Raw genomic sequence first — 23,204 nt, forward strand, 5'->3', positions numbered from 1 at the left:
CAACCGCCCCTCGCCCGGGCCAGCCCGGCCGTTTCAGCGGCGCCCGCCGCCGTTCGCTGCCCCGCTTGGCCGGGCCGGGCTCGGCTGCGGCGACCGTCAGCCGCGCTCGCTGCCGCCCAGGCACCGCTTTGTCTGGAAGGCTCTGATGGAGAAGGCGATGAGGATAAGGGCCGGCCGGCATGATTTTATTTTTTTTTTTTTTTTTTTTTTTTTCCTCCCCACGCAAGGGGCTGCCAACCGGCAGCTGATGGCTGGCCCCGCTCTCCCCAGCCCCGGCGCCCCCCCCCGGCCGCAGCCCAGCACCGCCCGGCAGGCTCCTGCCCCCCGCCCGGGCGTGCCACGGCAACGGCGTCAGGAACAACCTGTCAGCGCCTGCCTGCCTGCCTGCCTTCGCCCCCACCACTCCCTCCTCCTCCTCCTCCTCTTCCCTCCGGGCCCGGACCACGGCCGCGCAGCGCAGGGCAACGCGGCTCCCGCCTTCCCCTCCGCCGCATTCCCGCACCCCGCCTGCCCCGGGCATCCCGCAAAGGCCCCCGAGCGGGGACCCCGCCGCCGCCCCGAGGCAAGGGGAGGCCGGTGGTCGCGCCGCCCGCCCGCCTCCCGCAACGCAGGTCGGCGGCCAGACGAGGAGCGGGAGCTCACCCGCTACGGTGCTTGCTGTCCATCCCCTTCTTCTGCCGGACCGGCTGCAGCGGGATGTTGTCGGTCATGGCCGCGGCTGCCGCGGCGGAGCGGAGCGGGGCGGGGCGGGATGCGCTTCCCAACAGCGCCTCGGCCCGCGCCGCCGCCGCCGCCGCCGGGCTGCCAGCACGCAGGTGCCGCGCCCGCCCCGCTCCGCCCCTCCCGGCCCGGTTCGCTTTACTCGCCTCCTGCCCCCGGGCCGAACCTCCCCGCTTCGGCCCCGCTCCGCCCCGGGCAGCCCTGCCCTCTGCGGCCCCCGCGGCCGGCCACCTGCTCTGCCCTTAACCCCGCACCTGGGGCGCCGGGCTGAGCAGAGGTGCAGGTTATACCTCCCCGTCTTCATCCCATCCCACCACCCACATTATTGGGCTGTTGCTTTACGGTACTGCTGCTCGCACCCTCCTTGCTTGGGGACCTTCACCCGCTCTGGAAATGCTCGTTTCTGGATCCTAGTTCAGATCTCCTCTGCAAGTTTAGGCACAGATTGCTCCGGCGTTTCTGTTCTGGTTACGACTTCAAGTTTGGTTTTTTTACAATCGCGGTGACTAAATCTTCGTTAAAACTAAGTATACGAATCAGATTCAAAAAAAGCGCCTTGGGCTACAGAAGCTGAGATACGTGCTTGGCCCGATAAACTTTGTATTTTATGTGGATGCCACCACAGTCTTTCCCACTGGCTGCTTCATATTCCCATCCCAGCTAAACTCTGCCCAATGTATCTCTGACGCCTGTTTGGTCTTCTCTGTCCACTCATCTTGGTTCACTCCAACTCTTCTACCTCCACTGCATTTTCCTCCTGCCATCTCCATATCGTCATGTTCTTCTTTGCCATGAACAAGAAAGCAAAGGAATCCTTTAAGAACTGCACACCCTGCTCACCTCCAGCCCATGTTCCTTTCATGCCATTGACCTTATTCTTCATCCAAACATGAAAAACAAAATTCCCTGTGGCAAAGATGTATTTCATAAGAAGAATTAGAAACTGGTACTGCAAAGTCCTATTCAAATGAAGTACGCTTTCCTAGTGATACTACCATGAAAAAAATTGGTCAAGACAAATATCATATAACACGTCCTTCTTAAAATGTGGAATGTTAAATTACCTCTAGAAAACCACAAACAGGGAAGTCTAACAGGGTTAATGGTGTCTGATCAGCCACCAGAAACTGGGCTGATAGCCTGAGGGAAGCTTGGTTAAAGTCAGGGGAGAAAACCACCAAGTGATTAAAAAATTGCCAGTAATAGCAACAAAGAAAAAATTGCTTCAGATTGTGTAACTAGTTAGGCAATGGCCCTGTGTCACGGTGTCACCGCTGGTCGATGGGGATCCAGCCCCCACGCCTTTCAAATCACTTCCTCCTACTTCCCTGTTCCTCTCTAAGGCTTTCCTCTCTGTGTGGCTGTGAGCTAAATCAGCTCTGCAAAGGACTGGTTTTACAAAAAACATCTGCCTGGGAGAGTTTCTTTCTTTCTTTCTTTCAATCAAATGCCATTAGGAGAGGGATGCCGAGTGCAGCCTGCGAACGGCCAAGCAGCACGAGCGAGAGGGCCGCTGCCTTGGGAGGGCACGGACTTGGACCAGGGGCTTCTTCAACCGGATTTGCCTCGAGGGGAATCGTAATGTGGGTGTTAGACATTTTCTGTAACCAAAGCCCTGCCTGCACTGAGCAGTAGCTGTGCCTGTGGCTGTTGCGGGCAGGTGCCTGTGGGTACTGAGGAGGTTACTGTTTTGGAAAGAGTGCTCTAGCCACCGTGGGTGCTGCCCATCTGAGTTTGCTCCTGCCACCTGCATGCCACCTGCATAGTCACACCAGTGAGGGCAGCAAACGAGCTGTAGGCTGTCATTCGTGCCAATGTAGCTTCTTCCTGTTTGAAACCACCAAGATTTACACCGCTGCACCTTTACAGATGGAGGAAATGCCCAGCGCAGATAAAGATTGTATGAAATAATCAGATCTCCACATCCATCCTCGCCATCTTACACTGCAGTCCGGTCACCACAAAATCTGAACCCCTTTCTAGTGCATGGCCAGCTTATTTCTCATCCCTTTGCAAACAGTCTGCAAAATCCTTCATTTAACAAATAACCTGCTTGGAAATGTTCACTAAGCAAAGACTCACTATGCCTACTTACACATGCAGCCGTATTTAGACCACTTACTTAAAACAGGTGTCTCATTTAATTGTTGTAGCTACTCCCTACAGCTGCCTGCAACCCCGGGCTGCCAGATCTTGTCTGTCTGCACAGTCAATCTAAACTGCTTACAGTTCTGGTAGAACTAAAATACCTCAATCACAACAACCAAGAGCAGAGAATGAGTGGGTAAGCCCGAGTGTACGTTTAAAATCACCATTTGTTTTAACATACAAAGAAGTAGCATATATCGAACTGACTGGTTTTTTTAAGATGAGGGATATTTGCGTATATCTTAAAATGAACTCAAGGTAATATTAAATAATAGTTAGTACTTTACCAGTGAAAAACAAAGACTATTAGAAAAAGAAAAACAAAGAATATATGTAAGAAAAAGAAAAAAAGAGCAAAGAGCAAGTCACATCAGAGTTTCTGGATAGCTCTTTCCTTTCCTGCCCTCACTGCATTCTAGCTCAGGTTATACTATGGATTACACCAGCACAAAAAATGCAATTGTCATTCAATTTTTTTCTTTACAGTTGAAGCAGAGTCATCCTGACATTTTGTAATGAGGACGTTTCAGCAACATAATTAATAGTTACACCAGTTTCAGGCACCAGTACTAAGAATGTTTAGGCAGGTATTTTCAATGCCATTCTAACTAGGGCAGTCTTATTACAAAAACTGTTTGTAAACTGACTTTTAGACCATATTTCAATTTAGTAATACCATGTTGTAATTTCTTACTTCTCAGTCTACTCTTCTTATCCACTCACAGAGACAATTGAAGTAGAAATAGAAATCCCTTCTCCTCCCACAAACATTTCAGTTCATGAAACATACTTGCTCTATTTTTTTCTCATATTCAGCTGCAGATTTTTTTTTTAAGGAGATGAAAGACATGATGATAGAATTAACTTCAAATGATAATTTAATAAAAGGAGCAACAGAAGAACCTAAACAGGATGTTGTACTTGACCAAAACTGTCACAAGTGATAACACCATTGCCACAAAACCACTGGCCTAATGCTGTCACCAGCTGAAGTTATAATCCTAGCCTCCAGCCTTGGGGCTCAATTTGTAATTAAAATAAAATTTATCAAACGTCACTGTTATTTGCTTTGAATGGAAGTGGCACTGGATTTTAAAACAGCCAACATTCTTTTAAGTACCACATTTTGGCCCTTGATATCTTTATGTTTCAGACTGAAATGAATGACATCCCACCTTTATATGGAGCAGCTAAACTTCCTTCACATCATTTCTGCACATTGCCCAACTCCAACATCCAAGAACATGCGAGGAGAAACAACTGCCTGTCGTACAGTGACTCTCCAGTAATCCTAAAAGAGGAGCAAAGGGATGCACAGCCAGGTTTACGTGTATCTGCATAATCAGGGATAATTAACTTGGCAAATGGTGCTAGAAATCAAGCAACAGTGATACTGCAGCCTGCAGACTTACTCCCGCAGCATCTGAGGATTCAAACAAACTTTCAGAGCCTCCCTTATGGGCACTCTAATTTTCTGCCTTGTATTGTAACGCTTTTGATTTTTAGTTAGAAAATCACTGTGAAAGATCTAGACTAGGCTGTAGCCCAATGGGCTAAACCCACTCCTTGACAAATTTCTTGCATAGCATTAGCTTTGCTATAAAGATTTTACATGTGATCTCACCATTCACAGCAGGCATGCACTCTCCTGATTTCCAAGCCTTTGATTTTCATTTGCCTGTTGAGAAGGAATGCCCAAAGGAAAACCTCTAGCCTCAGACTGAGAAGTTAGATATGTTAAATCAAGTGAAATAAAACCTATTTTAGTTTTTTCTGATGCCACTAGCTTGTTCTTCTGATGCTCAGTTTTTGTAAGCACAGAACTTGAGGCTTACAAAGGAGCCCTGCAAGCTGCGAAATTCATACTGCACAACTGCTAATTAAAAGGACCTGATTTATTTTCCATAATTTAAATCATTATCTATGTTTTTTCTCCCAGGACTTTTTTTGCCCAGATGATGAAATTAACACCGCAACAAGTGGAGTTTTATTCCCCTCCCCGCTCTCCCCCCAGATGATTTGTCATAGAACCTATTCTGGACCACTTGGTCTCCTCTAAGGCTGTCCTGTATGGAATGTTTATCAAATGCTGTCAGTGTTTTCATCGCTGCATGTTACAGATGCCATTTCAAAACCAGAAATTGTTTATTGGCAAGTTCAAGGTTAAGCCGCCATTTTTAACGCGAAGGGTTGTACAAAACTACCAGATTGTTGATTGGAATGATTTAATATCTTTCCCAGAGCAGGCAGCATAAGCATGCTTGTTTTGCAAGTAGGATTATGTTTAATGCACTGAATAGTTGAGTCTCTTGTGGTCTGCCATTCAAGTTTGCAAAGACAAGTGAAAGTTCAGTTTGGCAAAGCACAGCCTATGGACAGACTGGCTGGCAGGGTGTGCCTAAATCAAACCAGAAATTTCTGTGTCCATGAGCCTTTACTGTAGTGGTTCCCAGTGTTTTGGAAGTGAGCCTTCCTGCCTTATCTTTTTTTGCCTTTCTCAGCCACTTCTCCATTGCACGTCTATATTACAGAGCACTGCCACCTCCTTGTCCCCAGGCTTTGCCTCCTCCTCTCTGCCTGTGACACCAGCTTCTCACCTACAGGTGATGCCTTCCAATGTGTTTCACTGATCCTCAAATTCATCCAGGTCTCTAAGCTCCACTGATTAAAGAACATGTAAATAAACTGCATTTTGTGGGTGTGCCTGTATTCCAAGGAGCAAGTCCTAGTGTCAGTTTCCCACTCAAACAATGGATGGTGGTTTTGACAATGCACTTGCAAATTGTACTTGTTACCTATTTAGCACAATACGCTATAAATTTTCTTCCATTTTAGTTGTGATACTAAATAACTGAGGCTTTTATGCATAGGACTCCAGTGTTTTTGCCTGATGAACACTGTTGAAGGTCAGAATAATTATATTCTGATTTACTTTTTATATGCTGGAAGATTAATTCAATTTTGGAACTATGTTTGGCTTTGCTTACTTTGTTTATTTTAATTTTTTTTCCCTAAACATGAGTATCAAATTATAGATGATTCTGACATCTAAGGAGATGGCTCAGACTATAGGTCTGTAACTGGTTGCACAAAATGTTTATGATTCCACAGGCAATTCAAGTAGTGACATTATTCTTTGTACCTGTTAACATCTGATTTCATAAGTGCATGTTTTACAAATACCAGGGTGCACCTTCTTTGTTTGAAAATGTAGCCCGTTGCACATAATATTTTGAGCTTTGTTTCAGAGCTCTGTTTGCAGCTGCACCATTTGTAAGGGAGGCAGCCTGCAGGAGTAGGGATTTGGTTGCTAAGGGCTTGAAAACCTGCAGTCATGCAGTAACTGTGCAGCAGGCAGTCTCATATGCCGCGTTACCTCCCCATGCTACTGACTCACTCCCACAAATGACAAGGAAAGAAGCAGGTTTGGTGCAGTGAAACATCACTTTCTCAAGGCAGTACTGAAACAGGCTTGGACTATGACATCCAATCCCTCAAAATAAGAGCAAATATACAATAGCTGCCCATTCCCAGGGCTTAGTGGCCACACGCATGCAGAGTCATTGCTAGGAAGAGCATTTTAGTAAGAGAAATGCAAACATGAACTGAGATGCCGAAGCAAGAATCATTCGCAATATGATATCATTGTACATGTACCCTAAGCCTACACAAGATGCATTCATCTTTTAAATTTATCTATTAAACATGTGAACTCAGACAAGACTACTGCAATTAATTGGCAAGTTAAACACTACCAGATTATAATGCACTTTAACACCTGCATCTCTGATCTGCACGGATGGCTTTGATATTATTTTTTCTTTTGACAAGTGGGCGATAGCAGATATCCTTTAAGCCTATATTTAATGAAGCCCTCCATAAATCCATCAACACTTGCTAAGGGAAACTACAATAAAGTTCATACTGCCATAGGCTCTGTTATCGAGAGAACATTTGGCATTTCCATAATGAAGTTTCAGAGCAGATACTTTTCATGCTGATCTGAGGAAGTGCAGTATTTGTATAGAATCTTTTTCTTCCTTGCACAATTATATGTTGCGGATCAAGGAGAAAACAACCCTTCAGTACCTAATTTTCAAAACTCTCATTCGTCTAGGACAGCTGTCAAATAGAAATGAAGAAAATGGTGCAGCTTTCTAGACAAATAAACTCACATTTTTATTTTGTTAGCTCTTGAAATGATTTTGCTACTAGCTGTAGCTAATGTTTTGTGAATTCTCACCATACTGATTTTTATTTGTGTTACACATCCTTGAGGGTGTGATAAAAAATGTAAAGCTATAAACTGAGAATAAATTGGTATTTGTTACACATTTTATATTTGCAAGTTTTATTAAAAAAACCCGCCTACATGAAGTGGTTATTTTGTCAGTTAAGATGGAAAGAATTGATGGGGGAACAGAAGAATAGGTAATGAAGAGATTTGATTTTTTCCAAATCTGGACATCATGAGTTGAGAGGGGTGGAGTACTTTTAATATGTACAGAGATTTAGGTACCCCAAAACAGCAAATCACCTGAATGTGTGCTGAACTTTAAGGACCTAAGTAATCACACTGGTTTCATGGAGACAGCCAGTGTGTCAAACAAAAATTTTAAAAATTATATCTTTGGTATTCTGAACATCTAAACTGCACGGAGACAAATTTTTCTAAAACAAACTTTGCAAAGTGGATCTAGAGGACTGTAAAGGGCTGCTAAGCCAATTCAGTTAACTCGATTTAAAAGCATCCTCTGTCATCACCATGTACATACGACTGCAAAGCCATTGAGGATCTCGGAAGATAACATGCGTAAAAGGTTTCAGGACAGATTCTATATTACTACACGAAGAATACAAGTTATTTGTCAAGTAGTTATTTACCTCATATATTCCTCCTGCATCACCTTTGTGTTCACAACACACCATGTTTTGTGCACCTGGCCCTCACATTCTCATTGTTTCATAAACCAGGTGCTTTGATTTTTGGTCACCTCACAGTTTGTTTGGGTTTTTGTTGGATTCTTTTTTTTATTTGAAAGCTTAAATGAGCTGATTGAAGTATAGACAAGATCATTATTAAGAAAAATGCTATTTTATTTATGCTTTGAATCATATTTGCCCCTAAACCTACGTAAGCAAGAGCATAGGAACATCTCTACACAACAATTATCAAACTGTATTTAAAAAGACTTCATTCGTGCTGTTCAATGTGTCCTTCTTAACCAGGCTGAGAAGGAACACAGAGGCAACCTGACCTACGGTGAGTGCTCAGGTGTAGTACCTGCCCACCAGAGCCAGCCTCTGGCATCGGAGAGGAGCCGGGGAACACCTCCCGGCAGGCAGACAGGCTTCAGCTTCTTCAGCTTTCCCTCCTGCTCCAGCAGTCCCTTAGTGACCATCAGTTTCACAGTACATTTTCAGCAGAGGTGGCTTTCATGCTTCCAAGCCTACAGAAGCTGTGACTGCACTCCACTGTTAAAAAGATTCAAACACTTTTTACTTGATTTGTTTCTTAGTTTTGTTTAGAGAGTCAGTTTTACACAAACCTTTCGTAATGTCTGGATTTTGCCTAAAACAAGTATTGGAAAATACAGCACACGATGAGATCCACCTGTTCTCATTCTCAATCAAGACAATCAGAGAAGTTAATCTTTGAACTGCAAGATGTGACAACCAGAGAGGCTAATAAGGAAGTTTGAAAGGAGAGGGATGCTGCTTTAGATTGGCTGGGATGTCCAGCACATAATTCAGTTATAATAGGCATTAAAAAACATGCTTTCCAATAAATCAGACAGCTTTGAGTATTGGTGATATTAACAGCAATCAAAATGTTGCAAAAATCACTGCCCTTTATAAGCAATTAACTCAAAGTGCAGAAAATAGAAGATATGATAATGAAATAGATAACATGATAATAGGAGTGTGTAATTGCCGGTTCTTTTCTCTGCTTCTGAGTTGTTTCCTGTCCTGCTGTGGCTGTGCAATGACAGACACTTTTCTAGGTCAGTGATGAATGTGAGCTGAAGTCAAACATATGCGAGTCCAGTGCTCACCCACACAACACTAAAGTAGAGTGCTCACCGGTGAGCGTGAGTGGGGTGGCTATGGGAAGTGCACGCAGAGAAGAGCCCTCTCATCTGAGCACACAACACAAAAGAGAGACTGAGAAAGCCTCAGCACCGTAGCAGTAACCTCATGGGACCATACAGACGCTAAGGTGGCTTTCTGCCTAAGCTGTTACTTGACAAACAGAAGACATCATCTTTCCTGTTTCCAAATGTACTGCAAACTGCGCAGTAAGCACAATGGCTTTCAACAGGAAAAATAAAAAAATTAATGCAATACTCATCCCTTTTGCTTTGTTTCAGCCTCTCTCTGTCATCCCATTGGCTCAAGCACCTCAGCCAGGTCTTTTCCCCTCTGCGAATCCAAGCTCAATGGTCATTTACGCTTTGCTCCATGTTATATTTATCAGCAGCCCTGGGAAGGCTCCCACCTCCTCACTGCCAGCTGTTGGAAAGGCAATCAGTCTCACTGAGCTCAGCCCAGAGAGCTGATTATCTACATGATTTTCAGACAAACTCACTCCTCAAAGCTCTCATTGACTTTTTAGAAAGTTTTAAGCAGAAAGGGTAGGTTAAGAGAATGTTTGTTTCTTTAGAGGAATAGAGCTAATACATTAAGGTAAAGCTAATGCAATATTTTTTTTAAAGCAATGCAACTTTAAAGTTCAAATTTAACATTTTAAGTAAGCCAGCCTTTACCTTAGCTCATGCAAGTAAATATGCTACTTACACAAAAGCAACAGCCTGGGCAAATCCTCTATGCAATGAGCAGTGTAAACAATAACAAATAAGAACAGGAGAGTCCTTTAGGCAAGAAGAGAGGCTAATGAGCAGAGACAGTGCACATTACCATGCTCACTTCTGCTCTCACACCGACGTAGCTATAGTAGCTTCGGTAAACTTGTTCCTAATTTGCATCAGCATAGGGGAGAATCAGCTGTCTTTTTTAATTGTTAAGATGCAATGTTACTGTAAACTGTACACACTTGCCAGCGCGGTGAGTTCCATCACGCTGAGTTTCAGAAGGTGTTGGTTCAGCTCTTGTACATGAGAGAGCAGCTAATTCCCTGTCCTGCTTGCTTCAGAAACTCAGTCTCCCCCACAGCAACCTCCAGCAGAAATATCCCTATGGCATAGCCCGCTTTCTTCTGTGGAGGCAGTGGTCAGATAGGTCCTACCCGTTCTTCAAGTTTTGTGATAAGATCCATGGCTTGCCCACAACAGCTTAGCTAGGGATCCTGCTATGCTCCAGCCTAGAGCTGCCTTATCACTGAGCTGTAAAACAACTTTGGGCACAGCAAGAGCTTGACACCGTGGCCTGGAGAGCAAAGCCTTGCAGTGATTCTGTGCCAAGCCACATCGTTTCAAAAATGAAACTGCTGTCCGCCCCGCCAAGGCAGGCCCATCTACCCAATTGCCCTGAGCAACCCTACGCTTTGTACAACTATTTGCAAACACCTCTTGCTGTTCTGGTTTCCCAGCAGTTTCCTGACATTTTATTTCTAGACCAGAGTTCATGCTCTAATAAACTCTTCCTCCCTCCTTAATTTCCAACCTGTTAACAAATACAGTTGAAGGCAGAGATCTAAATACATAACTACATTCTTATAAATGGTCATGAAAAGGCAGTCAGAGCCCCTCAGCTTGGCACCATTTGAGGTAAAGCTCTAACATGAGCTCAGCCCTCATGGGACAGGCTCAGAATCTACATTTAAGAGAGAAAGAGACCCCAAACCTCAGGAGCTGTTTGGATGAGCAAACATCAACAGATACTACCAAGGTGCAAAGCCTCAGGACAGCAGGTTTTTTTGGCTTCCTGCTAGCAAAACTGCTCATTTCCTTATGCTGCCAACATATTTTCATGGCATCACGGTACTACTCGGTATCAAGCTATCATGGAGAGTGGGCTTGTTATCAGATGTTCTTTTGAAGCCAGGCCACTTTTTCACAATACCCACGTTTGGCCCATGCTGGAGAGCAGATTTCCCCATTAGGGCAAGGTCTTTAGAGGTGATCCACCTCTCCTGTAAACCCAACATCTCCTCTTTCACACCACATTGCTCCTAGTGCTGCTGCAGTTAGTCCTGCACAGGCAGCACGTCCTGCATGGCGTGCCCAGCACCACGAGCGTAAGGAACCAGCTGGAAATCCAGCCCAAAGTTTGAAGGGACAGCAGCAGCTCTGACAGCAAGTCCATCCAGGCACCCAGAGCAACGCTACTCTCAAAGCAGGTTGTAAGCTCAGTAGCTGAGAACAGTATCCACACTAGCACGAATATATAGTTTATTTTTACTTATCGCCAGAGAGACCTCTCACTATACTCCTCATCCGTTGTGGTTCAGGTTATAGTCCCTCAGTTTCCCTGATCAGGGAAGGGTCATGTCTTCTCTTGCACCAAATATTTTGCCTCCTGGAACTATAGTGCTGTTTTAAAACAACTGCATTCTCTGTGTAGACCAGGTAAGTGGCGTATGCTTTCTCCCTTCCCGCACATCCCCCATGCGTTGTTACCTTTCCTTCTGCTCCTACGTTTATTTTGCCCACCTTCCTGGATCGCCTCACACCTGGTCCTGTCCTCCCCACCCCTTCTTTGTTCATTCCTCCAGAGCTTGTGGTAGAGCCTAGAGAGCAAGTGTTTCTGTCTCTTTTTCCCCACGCCCAAGCATGAGCCTTGTGCAAGAGGCACTATGATGTTGGAAGGGTGCACCTTAAGGGTACACTGGTTCTGCACCGTTTTCCTCCACTGTTACCTCCCAAACACAAAATACATTTTCTAGTTTAGGTGGTGAGTATCTGAATCTCAACACTTTTCCATTATATCAGGGCTGTTTTCAGAATCCTCTTTTCCTTTGCTCTTTAGGGGAAGTTAGTTATCATTTTTTCCACGCAGCCAGCATCTTCAGGCACTGGCAATTTGATAAACTTAGTATTCCTTCCCCTTTCTAGGGTGATCACATTACAGGAATTACTGCTTGTATTACTGTCATTCTATTCTAGTGTGGGAATCAACATCCCTGGCAAGTATCAATCCCTCTATCAAACCCCAACTGTTCCCAAGAAACTGATCTAGAGACTCCTCCACTGCTACCTAGTTTCTGTTGTTTTAAGTAACAAACTAAAGCACAACCCTAGATCACAGATTTAAAAAGTCACTGGAGTGAGACAGGATGCTGCCTATTGAACTTGCTCTTCTGGAGACAAATGCTTTGCCAGAAAAATGTAAGCACTAAGTGTGAAAAAGCCATCCCAAAATTTATTCTCAAAATGTCAACAGAAACGCATCAGTAGATACTCAAAACTACAGAGTTCTTAAAAGTTATACATTCACAATGCAGAAACTTGACAATTGGGATGCCTTTTGCATCGTCTGTGTAACAATATCCATTTTACAGTGGAAACAGGTACTGGTATGTTCTTACTTACAAGTCCAGCAGGAAAGGCACAACTCGGCATACAGAGATCATAAGCAAGAATCAGGTGCAACCACAGTACACAAACTTTTGGTAATCTGCATTTTTGGGGCCTTCCACAACGGAGACTGGACTTGAAGATTTCCTGCAGTCAACAACTAGAATTCCTTCCGTCGTTCAGTCCTTCCATACCAAATGCTCACCTTCCAATCTGGTTTAGATCCCATTACACATACAGTTCCAGCAGACGTTAGAGGAATAGTGAAAGGTCAGTCCAGTAAGTCTTAAGGTGCTTCCACTAATACATCAGGTTTTGGTTTCAGATAGTGCATGGAAGCATCTGCTTGAATCTCAGTTCATTAATAGAAAAATAGACACTACAACTACAAAAGGAAAAAAAATGACGTAGATAACTTAGAATCCAGATGACTATCCCAGCAACCTTCATACAAAACACATGGATCATTAATTACCATTTTGGTAGAATGCAAGTTCACAGACCACCAAGAAACTTAATGACCAGAGTAGGAATGCCATCCAAAAACCCACAAAACATTTAACCTAAGCATGAATACTTCATATTTAAATACAGGTTTACACAGACTGATTTTCTAAATTACCCAAATGAAAAAAAAAAAAAAAAAAAAAGTCTCTTGCTAAGGAAACCAGTTCCCATGCTTAATTGCAACAGTTACCTGAGATTCCCTGCAGAGCTTTTAGACCTGACTTCCCAAGGCAAGTCTTCCCTTTCAAGAGAGAGAAAAAAAAAAGTATATACATACCCACCCATGCTTGTTTGGGGCTCTCGGTATTGTAATAAAACATCTAGGAAAAACTGCACATCTTTGGAAGTAGGAGTTTGGCACTATACTTGAAGGACTGTCCTAGTAGTAGTATTAAATAAGCAGCAGCCAACAATACAGAAAATTAATTCCTTAGGAGCAGTGATTAAAGAAAAACAGCAACTTTCTTTCCATAGAACTTCTGAGGCAAAAAAGGAATAAAAAATATTTTTTTGTAGTTTTGATAGCCATTATAGGAAAACGTACATTCAGAAACCACACAGAGCCAAAAATCCAAACAGAAAAACTATTTCTAAGAGGGTGGCAGACATTCTAGCATATTTACCCGCATTAATAGTTTTCATTTCTCATCAGTAAATAGAAGCTTTTCCATCAACAGTAGGTTGTTTCCACTCTATTCAAACCCCCGAAGTATTTCACTCTAAACAAAGAGGTAAATATTCTAACCTTTGGAATTTCAAGTTGTAGAAACTTCTGTAACACTGTACACATTAAAGTCACACGTAAGAACTACTTTGCAAGACCTGCATCTTTCCAAATAGAAGGAAATCCTATTCTTTATTATTTACTATTTGCAAAGCAATATCATGATTGTACTCTGGGCAACTCTTACAAAGACAACCATAAAATCATTTGCACATCAATAGGAAAATAGGAGGCTAAAGTGGAATCTCTTAAAAATATATGTTTGTGTATATATATATTTGCTCTTTCTGTACGTCAACTTCACTAGAGTTTTTAGCTAACAGCAATTTTGTTCTCCTCCATGAAGTGAGGGAACTGGTGTTTTGGCACATTGTCTGCAGCAGCACCACTGGCCTTCTCCGTATCAGAACCAGTCCCAGACTGGGTCCCATCTATTTTGGAGACCGTAGCAGTATTTATTGCCGAACCACCCCCAAAGGTGACTGGAAGGGTAGGTAAGCCACCACTCTGGATCACCGAGATCTCGTTAGTCTTCATCGCTATGCCATTGCTGAGTACCGCTGCATACTGATTCCATACTGTGGGGTCAATGCTCACTGAAGGAGGCATTATATCCTTTGGAAACATTTCAGATACCTTCTTGGGATCATTCCCCAGCAGAGCCATGGGGTTATCAATTGAAAGCCGCCTTCCCCGCCTGGCAGAGTTATTCCACATGTGAGTTCCTACATGGACCTTCCAGAGGGGAAAAAAGTAAAGAGAATTGTTAATACTGCAGCTCTTTTATTGTATACCCAAGTTCTACTTTGCTTACAGCCAAGTTGCTCAAAAGAAGTCATGTATGGTCCATTTGCATTCAGGTAAGTATTTAAGCTGGCTAGCTCTTGTCTGTTCTCTTCCCAGCATGTGTAAGATGCAGTCATTCTACTGCCAGACATCACCATGGCTCCCTAGAGTTTACTGCTGAAGTGCTTGTAGGACTGTGTTTTTACATATTACTGTAAGTGGTGTTGGCAAAGATGCCCCTCTCCCCACCAAAAAATAAAAGCCGTATTATTTGCTGTGAACAGACTACATTAAAAAAACATTAGTTAATGCAAAAAAACCCCAACAAACCACCAACTTCACCAAGGAATTTGGAAGAGAGGTTACACCTAAGCTAAAATCTTCCACACTATAAACATACTGCTAGTGCTTCCAGCAAGTGACTGTTCACAAACTGCAGAGTATTTTCTCTCCCCATCACCACTTGTGCAACAGGGCTGAAGAGCCTGAAGAGGTTCTCATGGGAAGCGAGAAGCCTGTGTGAGGGAGCTGTGAGTCCCTTACAGGGCAAATGGATTAATCTGACAATAAGGATAGACTTGGAGCACTTCTTCAGCAAGTGCTTAAACACAATTCCCAAGTACTTTGTGTCATCTCAGGATTATTGTCTCAGTTTTATCCCTCCTCATCCTGCATGGTGTTTCAAGCAGCGCAGTGTAATGCATGTATTCTGTAGGCATCATTTTGTAGCATTCAGTCTATGAAATGTTTGTGTCTTGACACATCCAAATCCAAATGAAAATAAAGCAATCTGCTTAGTTAGGGCTAAGCCTTCCCCACCATCCAAAAAGGAAAGTCAAGGACAGTAGCAAAGACTTCTGCAGGTGACCTCAGCGCACTGTTTAGCAAGTTGTGTGAAGAAACTCAGGAAGGAGAGACAAAAGTCAAAGGTAACCATTTGAGGAACTAAAAGAAAATCAAAGTTGTCCCCAAAGGCAGGGCAGATATTAGCAATAGCCTTTCCCTCTCTGGTACGACTTTGCCGGACAAAGGGGATCACAACGTAAGAGACGACTTACCTTCAGGTTTCCTTTTGTTGTAAAGGCTCTCCCACAGATGGTGCAGGCAAATGGCTTTTCACCAGTATGGGTCCGTTCAGCTCAACTCCATTCTCATCAAGGAAAAGATGCAGATGGACTGCAGGGTGAGAAAGAGGCCAGCACCCCGATGCCCGAGTCACAAGACGGGCCACGAACTCACGTACCAGGAACAAGGGGCTGTTCCATCTGTTCTGTATGCTTTAAGCCCAAAGATAACACCTCTGTCAACCATGAAAGGACAGAAAGAAAGGAACAAAGTTCCCGCGACTCCAGTTGGCAGGAAAGTTAGGACTCCGCTTCATGGTAGACAGGAGTCTGCTAAGATCCTACCCCTTTACTGCCATGCCTTGGGTGGGGACCACCCAACCTTCTGCTCAACTCGTCTTAGGCCCACACGGAATCCGTGGCTTGCATTTACTGTCCCGGCATAGTCCCATAGGTCTTCACGTGCTTTCAAGTGCGAGCCGTTGGCTCTGCTGCCTGGCCTAGCAACGTGTGGCCTATGACAGACGCTTGCTGCCATTTCACACGCTCAGGCTATTATTCTTCTAAAGCCAGCCCACAAAGCTTGCCTCAAGAATTCAGAAGCATATTGTTTCCTACCAGCTCTTGCCGGAGCTTGTTTATTTCCACTTCGTGAGCCGTTTCCCGAAGTTTCAGGGTATCATTATACTGCTCTTCTGTCTGCAAGAGCTGTTGCGCCATGTTTTCCCGTTCCTGCTTCATGAGAGATCTCTCTGCTTCCAGCTCACATTGAAGGCACTTCACTTCCCCTGCAAACGTGGCAAATGGCAAGATTCAGGGCCTACACAAACAGCGGTTCTGACTTCACTAACCTTAAGCCATTTGAATTTCAGTGTAGGAGGGATCTGTCCCCAGCTCCTGCACTCCTTAGAAGCACTGCACACAGAGAGCTATTTTTATGCCATCCTCCCTAGGCAGGGGGATCACCAGAAACAAAGCACACGAGGCTCTCACCTTGTATCACCTCCTTGGCCTGCCTGACTGTCTGAAGTTGGATTTCAAGCTGACTCCTGGCGATCTCCAGCTGAGATAAGCGCTGCTGAGCCTCAAGCAGGCTGGATTCCAGGGTCTCCCTCCCGCACCTACAAGACGCCAATACGGAGAGAAAGGAGTTTCTTGCTCCTGACGCCCACAGGGAGCTAGTCCAGTAGGAACTGGTTCAAGATCCCTACCCCTCAGTACGGAAAATGGGTTGCATGGAAACTGGGATACAGAAGGCATATTTCTGCCATTTAAAAGAGCAAGGCAGGCCCCTCTGAGGGAATGCCCAGGCTTTCCTTATGACCTAGCGTAACACAGAAAGCCCAGCCAAATTTGATCTCCACAGGCAAATCTTAAATTGCTATTGTCTGATCTATGACACACGGGTAGCTGCGCTCACCAAGTCTGTGGCAGCAAGCAAAAGCCCAGCCTCTGCTCACAGCCCTTTGCTCATCGTCACTTCCAGGTTGCTCTGCAGGGGCACAGAGTAAGAGGATCTCCCTGGCTGACTCGTGACTTTTTGATGCTGTTCGTAGTGTACGTACAGGGAGGTGATCTTCCAGACTCCCTATATTTCAAAGGGACTAAAGCAATACATCAGATCCTATAGTAAAATCTCATGCTTGTAAGCAGCATTTCTAAGAAATCTGAACTAGATTTTACCTGAACAAGGACTACCTGAAAGGAGAGACAGGTAGCCTTCAGTTTAAACTCTTGGAAGTTCACGAGAAAAACTGGCTACTTTTCTCTAAGCGTTGCTAACGAAGCAGGCAGTAGCCCAAACGACTTGCCGCTCTTTAAAATGGAAGTTGTAGTACTGTGGAGGCAAATTGTTACATCCACAGCCTTCAACCAACTGCTACGTATGACACACAGGATTCTGCAACCAGGAGCTGAAGTTGCCTCCCTGATCTAACACGGCGTCCGGTGTGCCAGGTTCCTACCATACACAGCACTGCCTCACTAGAACAGGCGTGCAACCAGGATAACATCCTTCAGGGTAAAGGGGCACCCGAGTGGTACAGCAATAAGACCCACAACAGTAGGATTTCACTGCTTTGATGGACGATGGAGGGTCTATCTTCAAGAAGGAGAACGAGCACATATTTCTGACTACGCCAATCTCTGGCAGTCCAGAGTAAATATGCTCCATTTTAAGGATAAATCAAAGTCAGTCTCTAAACCAGAACAGAGAAGATAAAGAGTCCAAAACTGTGACGACAACAACAGGCTCTTAAGAACAACATCTGGCAAGAATAGTTGCTGCAGCCCAATAATTGACAGAACATAATTCAGCTGGATCAAATAAGAGGAGCTGGAGCTCAGAAGCAGCAGCAGCTCTCAAGAAACAGACCGAGTCAAAATGGTGTTTATCAGCCTTGCTAACAACATACTCTGGAGTGGTAAGGCATAAAAGTCAAGAAGCTTGACAAACAACCTCTCATTTGTACAGCTCTGCAAGGTCAGGAGTCTTCTAAAAAAGACCTCAGAGGAGGACAAACATCTCAATACTTTTTTCTTTTTTCGTTTTTTTTTTGTTTTGTTTTTTAAAAAAAAGCAGAACTTGTCGCATTTGATCTTAGAAACCTGATCCAGTAGAAGGACAAAATCTTGTTCCTTCTCTGTATAACCTCTCCGTGATGTCTGCCTCTAAATAGCACGTGGTAAGGAGTACCAGACCCACACATCAATGATGGGCAACTATTCCCACAGACTGGCAAGCATTCAAAAGAGGTTTCCCTGCTGCTGGTGTAACCAACTCTAGGTCCTGCACCACAGGTAACAAGAGTTAGCTTAGAAATGGAAGGCAATCAAGATTTTCAGCATGAGCCTCTAGCTTCACCCTAAATGGCAGTGTCCTACTTGCAATGTCCGTACGTAATAGCCTTGAATTCTGAAGATCCCCTGTCAAACTACTTGATAAGGAAAGATCCAAGTTCAAACGCACAGAACAAGAAACCAAAACCAGAAAGAAGCTTTGGGTTTCGGTAAACATCTGCATGGTTTAATTATTACTCAGTGCAGAGCCAAGCTTGCTTGCTTTGGACTTCACACAGGACCATGCAAGGGGGCATAAACATGAGCCAAAGGCTCAGGAGAACTTTGCTAGCTTTAGCTGTCAGAAAAATAACATTCAAATCACAGTTGGGATTTTTTTGTTGGTTTTTTTTTGCTCAAGGTTCTTCCATTTTCTGTCCAGCTAAAAAGCATACAGAATGCTATGAATCCTCGTGTAATGATTATCACCTCTATAAATACAGACATTAAATAATCTCCTGCCTAGGGTCTCCCCCTGCCTTTACCTGGCCTCTGCCAGCTGCTCTGCAAGGCCTCGTCTGTCCCGCTCCGTGGCTGCCAGTCGCGCCTCTAGGGCAGCCTTCTCGTGCACCAGCAATTCCTTCTCCTTGGACACCTTGGCCAGTGCCTGCCCTTGGCAAGAGGACTCCTGCCGCAACTGCTCCAGACCACTGCTAGCCGACTTCTGCTGGTGGTAAATCTGAAAGCGGGACAAAATACAGTTAGAGTCCTTTCTCTGGAGTTCTGTGCAGAGCCAGCCAGTGCCACTTCTGAATCAGCTAGAGGAGAGAGAGCTCCGGTACTCTGGCCTGAAAGTTTAAGAGCATCTACCCTGTTTGCTTCTTTCGACGCATGTGAGAGTAGCAGCCTCACGCAGATTCGTGGGCAAGGCAAATCACCTCTCTGCAGCTTATCAAAAGCCAAAAAAGAGGCCAACACAGCCAGGTGGATTAAAGGAATCTCTAGAAGCAGAGAATTGCACAACAGCTCTGCAAGCCACCAACACATTTCCAGAAGGAAGTAAACAAGGCCGTCAGACCCCCAGCGCTACCAAGTGTCTCCTTGACAAAAAACACTGCAGAATCCAACAGATACAGCTTCACTGAGCCAAGCAGCCAAAAGCCCACCCAGAAAGCACCAGGTTTTTGGTCTCACCTCATTGAGTTTCTCTTGGGTTTCTGCCTTCTCCTCTGCCAGCATCCTCAGCTCTGCCTGCAGCCCCTCCTGTTGCTCCTCTGCTTTCTTCAGCAGCTGCTCCAGGTGGGCTTTCTCTGCGCTCAGCGCCTCATTTGCTCTTTCACACAAGTTCAGCTTCTCCTGGTCAGAGATCTTTGCTCTCTCCATCTCGTCCACTTTGCCTGACAGAACGTCATGCTCTTGCTCCAGCTACAATCACAGAAGCACAGAGGAAATAAAATAACAGTAAGGTTTACTCTGTAGGAGCTTCGGCTTGGACAGGGAAAAGAGCAACATTTCCACATTCAGACAGTCATACTGTCCGAAGGCAAGAAGGCTGAGAAGCAGCAGCAGCAGCTGGAGACAAACACCTGGCAAGATCTTTGACAACTCTGCTCACCTGCAACACAAGTTTGTTCAGCTGCACTTTATCCAACGCAAGAGCTTCATTGATACTGCTCATGTTCGCTGCTGCAACCTGTAGATCGGCTATCTCAGCAGTCAGCTTATTCTGAGCCCCTGTCAACTCTGCTACTGACTGCTCTGCCTGCAGAGACAAAAGAACAACATGACAACAAAGACAGGAAAATCCCTGACTTCAAGCAGCAACTCCAGGTCCCCTGTTGTGTCTCTGACACGCTCCCAGTTCCGCGTTCCCAACAAGCACGTGGGCACTAACTACACCGGAGGGCCTCTGTGGTCCGATCACCATTTTCCAAGAAGGACAACAACATTGTCCCTGGCTTCTACTGCCAGAAACACCATCTGTGGTGGTCTTGCTATCACAACTGCCTCTCCCACAAGTGCTGCCTCGGAATAAGGTGACCATACCTTTTCCAGTGCCACGGTAAGCTCGTGTTTCTCTTGCTTCAGCAGATCCCTCTGAAGGTGCGATTCCTCCAGCATCTCTCCTGCGACTACCAACTCGCTCTGTAATAATGAGTGTTCTCCTTCAAGTGCAGCTAAGCCCTTCAGTCTATGAGAAGGGAAAAGACAAACAAGTTTTTAACGCAAAAAACATTCTCATTTCCAAAACCAAGAGTACATCCTATGTCCCAGATATGGCAGTTTGAATTATTTCCAACAGCTTTCTATTTACACCTAAAGAATGCTGGAATTTCCTGACTAGAGCTGCATTACTCTTTGTCGTGGCTGCAGGTGAAAAGTTTGTCATAGAGGAAATAAAAGAAGCTTCCAGAAATCACAGGACGTTTCCAAAAAGCTATCTCTTAGAGGCTATCTCTAAGCTTCAATAGCAAAAGGAGGAGGCAGCGATGCAGACCAAAGCCATACAGCAAAAACTAGAATACGCTGAATCTTCTCTAGAAGCGAGAGATCAAGAGATAGTGTCTTTGCAAGAGCACGTCCAGGAGCTTCGAGAGCAGAAGGAGTTAGAAGGCAAGCAGGCCAAGAGTCTAGAGCAGGATCTAGACAAAATGAGCCAAATCTTGAAGGAGAACCACTCGGAGTTCCTCAGGCAGACCGAGCAAATGAACATGTTCCGGCTTCGTGAAGAAAGCACGAAAGTAGCGCTAACGTCATGCCAGCAGCAAGTGGATCTGCTTGAGCAAGCGGTGAGGAAGAGAGATGAAGACAATGAAACTCTCATGCAAAAACTCCAGCGCCAAGAAGAAGAACTGAAGACCTTGCAGAATCTCCAGCTGAGGCTAACCAAGGAGAATGAAGAGGTTAGGCATGGCAGAGAGCGAGAGAAGCTCCTGGAAGAAGCCTTGCGTGAGAAGGAGCAAGAGGCCAAGGCTGAAGGTGAACTAAAAGAGTTAAAAGAGGAGGTAAGAGCTCTTCGGGAAGATCTCCAGCATGTTCAGCCGACTCTGACAAAGAAGGATGAAGAGATCAAGAACCACAGAGACAGAGTCGGGTACTTAGAGAAGACTCTGAGAGAGAGAGAACAAGAGCTTAGGAGGCAGAGCGAGCTCTTGAAACAATTAACATCAGCTTTGCGATGGAAGGATGGCGGAGAGACCCTGCAGAAACAAATCCAGAAACTCCAGAAATGGGAGGAAGAGGAAGCAGAGAAGAGGCGAGTTCTCCAGGAGAGAGACCGTTCCTTGCAAAGACAGAAGGAGCTAACGCAACAACTGGAGGATGAGCGGAAAGCCAAGGGGGAAGAATTGGAGCGCACGATTGCTGTTTTGAAGCAGACCGAGAGCAGAGAAGTCAAATGGAAAGAGAAGGCACAAGCACTGACTCTTGCCCTTACCAAGAGTGAAATGGCCAATGGGACTCTGAGGGAAGAAATAGCCATCCTGCAGAGCATGGTTTCGGAGAGGGACACGGACCGGTTTCATCATCAGGTAGGCAGTGTGACTGATCATCAGTCAACTAAAATGCCTATAAAGGATTCTAAGGATGATGCCCATAAAGATACGGGAATATGTAGTCCCATAAATACATGACCTGCTTGGCCAAAGAAACTGCGGTTGTAGCCAGCAGGCTTGCCTGTCTGCGTAGCTCAAGGCATTCCCCTGCTGACATGTTTTCTGTCAGCCCCCGAACTACTGAAAGAACTACGGAGCTTGCTGTTAGAGTTACCCCAAGCCCAAACGTTGGGGATGGGTAATTGGTTCTCTCCTGCGTAGGCAAGCTTAGCCAACGTGTCGTGGTTGGGGTTTGGCATGGAAAGGAAGGGGCACAGTTGACCAAAGTAAGGGACTAGCCTTAGCAGAATTTTGTAACGATGGTTGCACAGCAGCTGCGCTGACGGTGCTTTCAGAGATGTTGATTTTGGAGGTACAGCTTTTCCAGTGTATTAAAAATAACGGCATTCGTACCGTTGCCTGATCAGGTGAAGGGCTTCATTGCGCATTCAGGATGTACTTGTGCTGCGGTCCAAAAAGCCGGAAGGCAAATCTGTGTGGATTTCCCCACGGCGATCGGGAGGAGGGCCCCTAGGAAGAGAGTGTGTTGTTTTGGCCCGTCAACCCGGAGGAGCAGAAGGGACTTGGCACTGTCCATTCCCGAGTCCGGTCACTCTCCCCGACTTGTCGATTCTGTCCCTCCTAACCCTTATGGGGCACCAGCTCAACATAAACTCCTCTCTGTATGCCCAGCAGGCTATTGCAGAAGGGGAGCAGCTATCATGGCTCTCGGAGAAGAGACTCCTGTCACAGCAGCTGGAATGTCTGCAGCGAGCAGTTGCAAGGCTGGAACTGGAGAAGGCGGAGCTGAAGCAACTCAATGCTGAGCTCAGGAGGACTCTCGAGCAGGTAAAACAGGCTTTCACTGCCTCTGCAAAGCCTCACGGTCCTCTGGATCACACCACATTTCCACAGACAGCACTTTGGAGTCCTCTGCTTGTTTCCTTCCCTCTCCCGCTTCCCCCTGTGGACACACGCTTTTGTATTTGCTCTCTCTTCTGGCACCCCGTTGCCTTCACAAATGCGCATTCGCTCCGGTCCCAGCCTTCTTGCCCCAGTGTCCCCATACACGCACATTTGACACTCTTGTGTCAGGATCTGTTTCCTCTTGCTCTTTCTCTTCCATAGCCTACTTCGAGTGCTTTTTGGCTAAGCTGCTGTTTTATACCTTCCAGCTTGGAAGTCTGGTCTATACCATTTCCAAAAGTCAGCAGATTCTGACAATACTACCAGGCAATGATGGTGGCTGCAGGAGACAGCCAGCTGCAGGTGCTAATGGCTGCATCATGGCCCTTTAGCTCTTCCTGGCCACCTGTGCTGCCTACCTGGTGCTCCCCCTTCAACCCAAAGGCGCTGCTCCCAGCATACATCGGGCCTTAGCGTGAGCTGGGCTAGCCCAAATCTGAGC

The 23,204-nt window shown here is 45.4% G+C and overlaps 3 protein-coding genes across 3 annotated transcripts in view; 1 reads left to right on the forward strand and 2 right to left on the reverse strand.

The window, feature by feature from the left end:
- The window catches only part of LOC126045648 (probable phospholipid-transporting ATPase IIA), a gene marked incomplete at its 3' end in the record, with an annotated part of 33,245 nt that extends 32,523 nt beyond the window's left edge, over window positions 1–722 (reverse strand). The window contains 1 exon segment of the mRNA XM_049817047.1: window positions 643–722. Coding sequence (XP_049673004.1) covers window positions 643–710 — 68 coding nt within the window.
- Window positions 723–13,700: 12,978 nt separating this feature from the next.
- LOC126045527 (centrosome-associated protein CEP250-like) lies at window positions 13,701–20,379 on the reverse strand. The gene is made up of 7 exons (XM_049816819.1): window positions 20,250–20,379; window positions 19,819–19,965; window positions 19,398–19,628; window positions 18,749–18,942; window positions 16,419–16,546; window positions 15,420–16,213; window positions 13,701–14,310 (listed from the first exon to the last, which is right to left on the reverse strand). The coding sequence occupies exons 1-6, from the start codon at window positions 20,322–20,324 to the stop codon at window positions 16,014–16,016; spliced, it is 975 nt and encodes a 324-aa protein (XP_049672776.1). The 5' UTR covers window positions 20,325–20,379; the 3' UTR covers window positions 13,701–14,310; window positions 15,420–16,013.
- A 281-nt stretch (window positions 20,380–20,660) lies between these two features.
- On the forward strand, window positions 20,661–22,924 carry LOC126045664 (centrosome-associated protein CEP250-like). Its single transcript, XM_049817080.1, has 2 exons — window positions 20,661–21,733; window positions 22,490–22,924. Exons 1-2 carry the CDS (start codon window positions 20,693–20,695, stop codon window positions 22,922–22,924), a joined length of 1,476 nt encoding a protein of 491 aa, XP_049673037.1. The 5' UTR covers window positions 20,661–20,692.
- Window positions 22,925–23,204: the final 280 nt, after the last annotated feature.

The sequence above is a fragment of the Accipiter gentilis genome, chromosome 14 (assembly GCF_929443795.1).
Source record: "Accipiter gentilis chromosome 14, bAccGen1.1, whole genome shotgun sequence".
NCBI classification, from domain to species: domain Eukaryota; kingdom Metazoa; phylum Chordata; class Aves; order Accipitriformes; family Accipitridae; genus Astur; species Astur gentilis.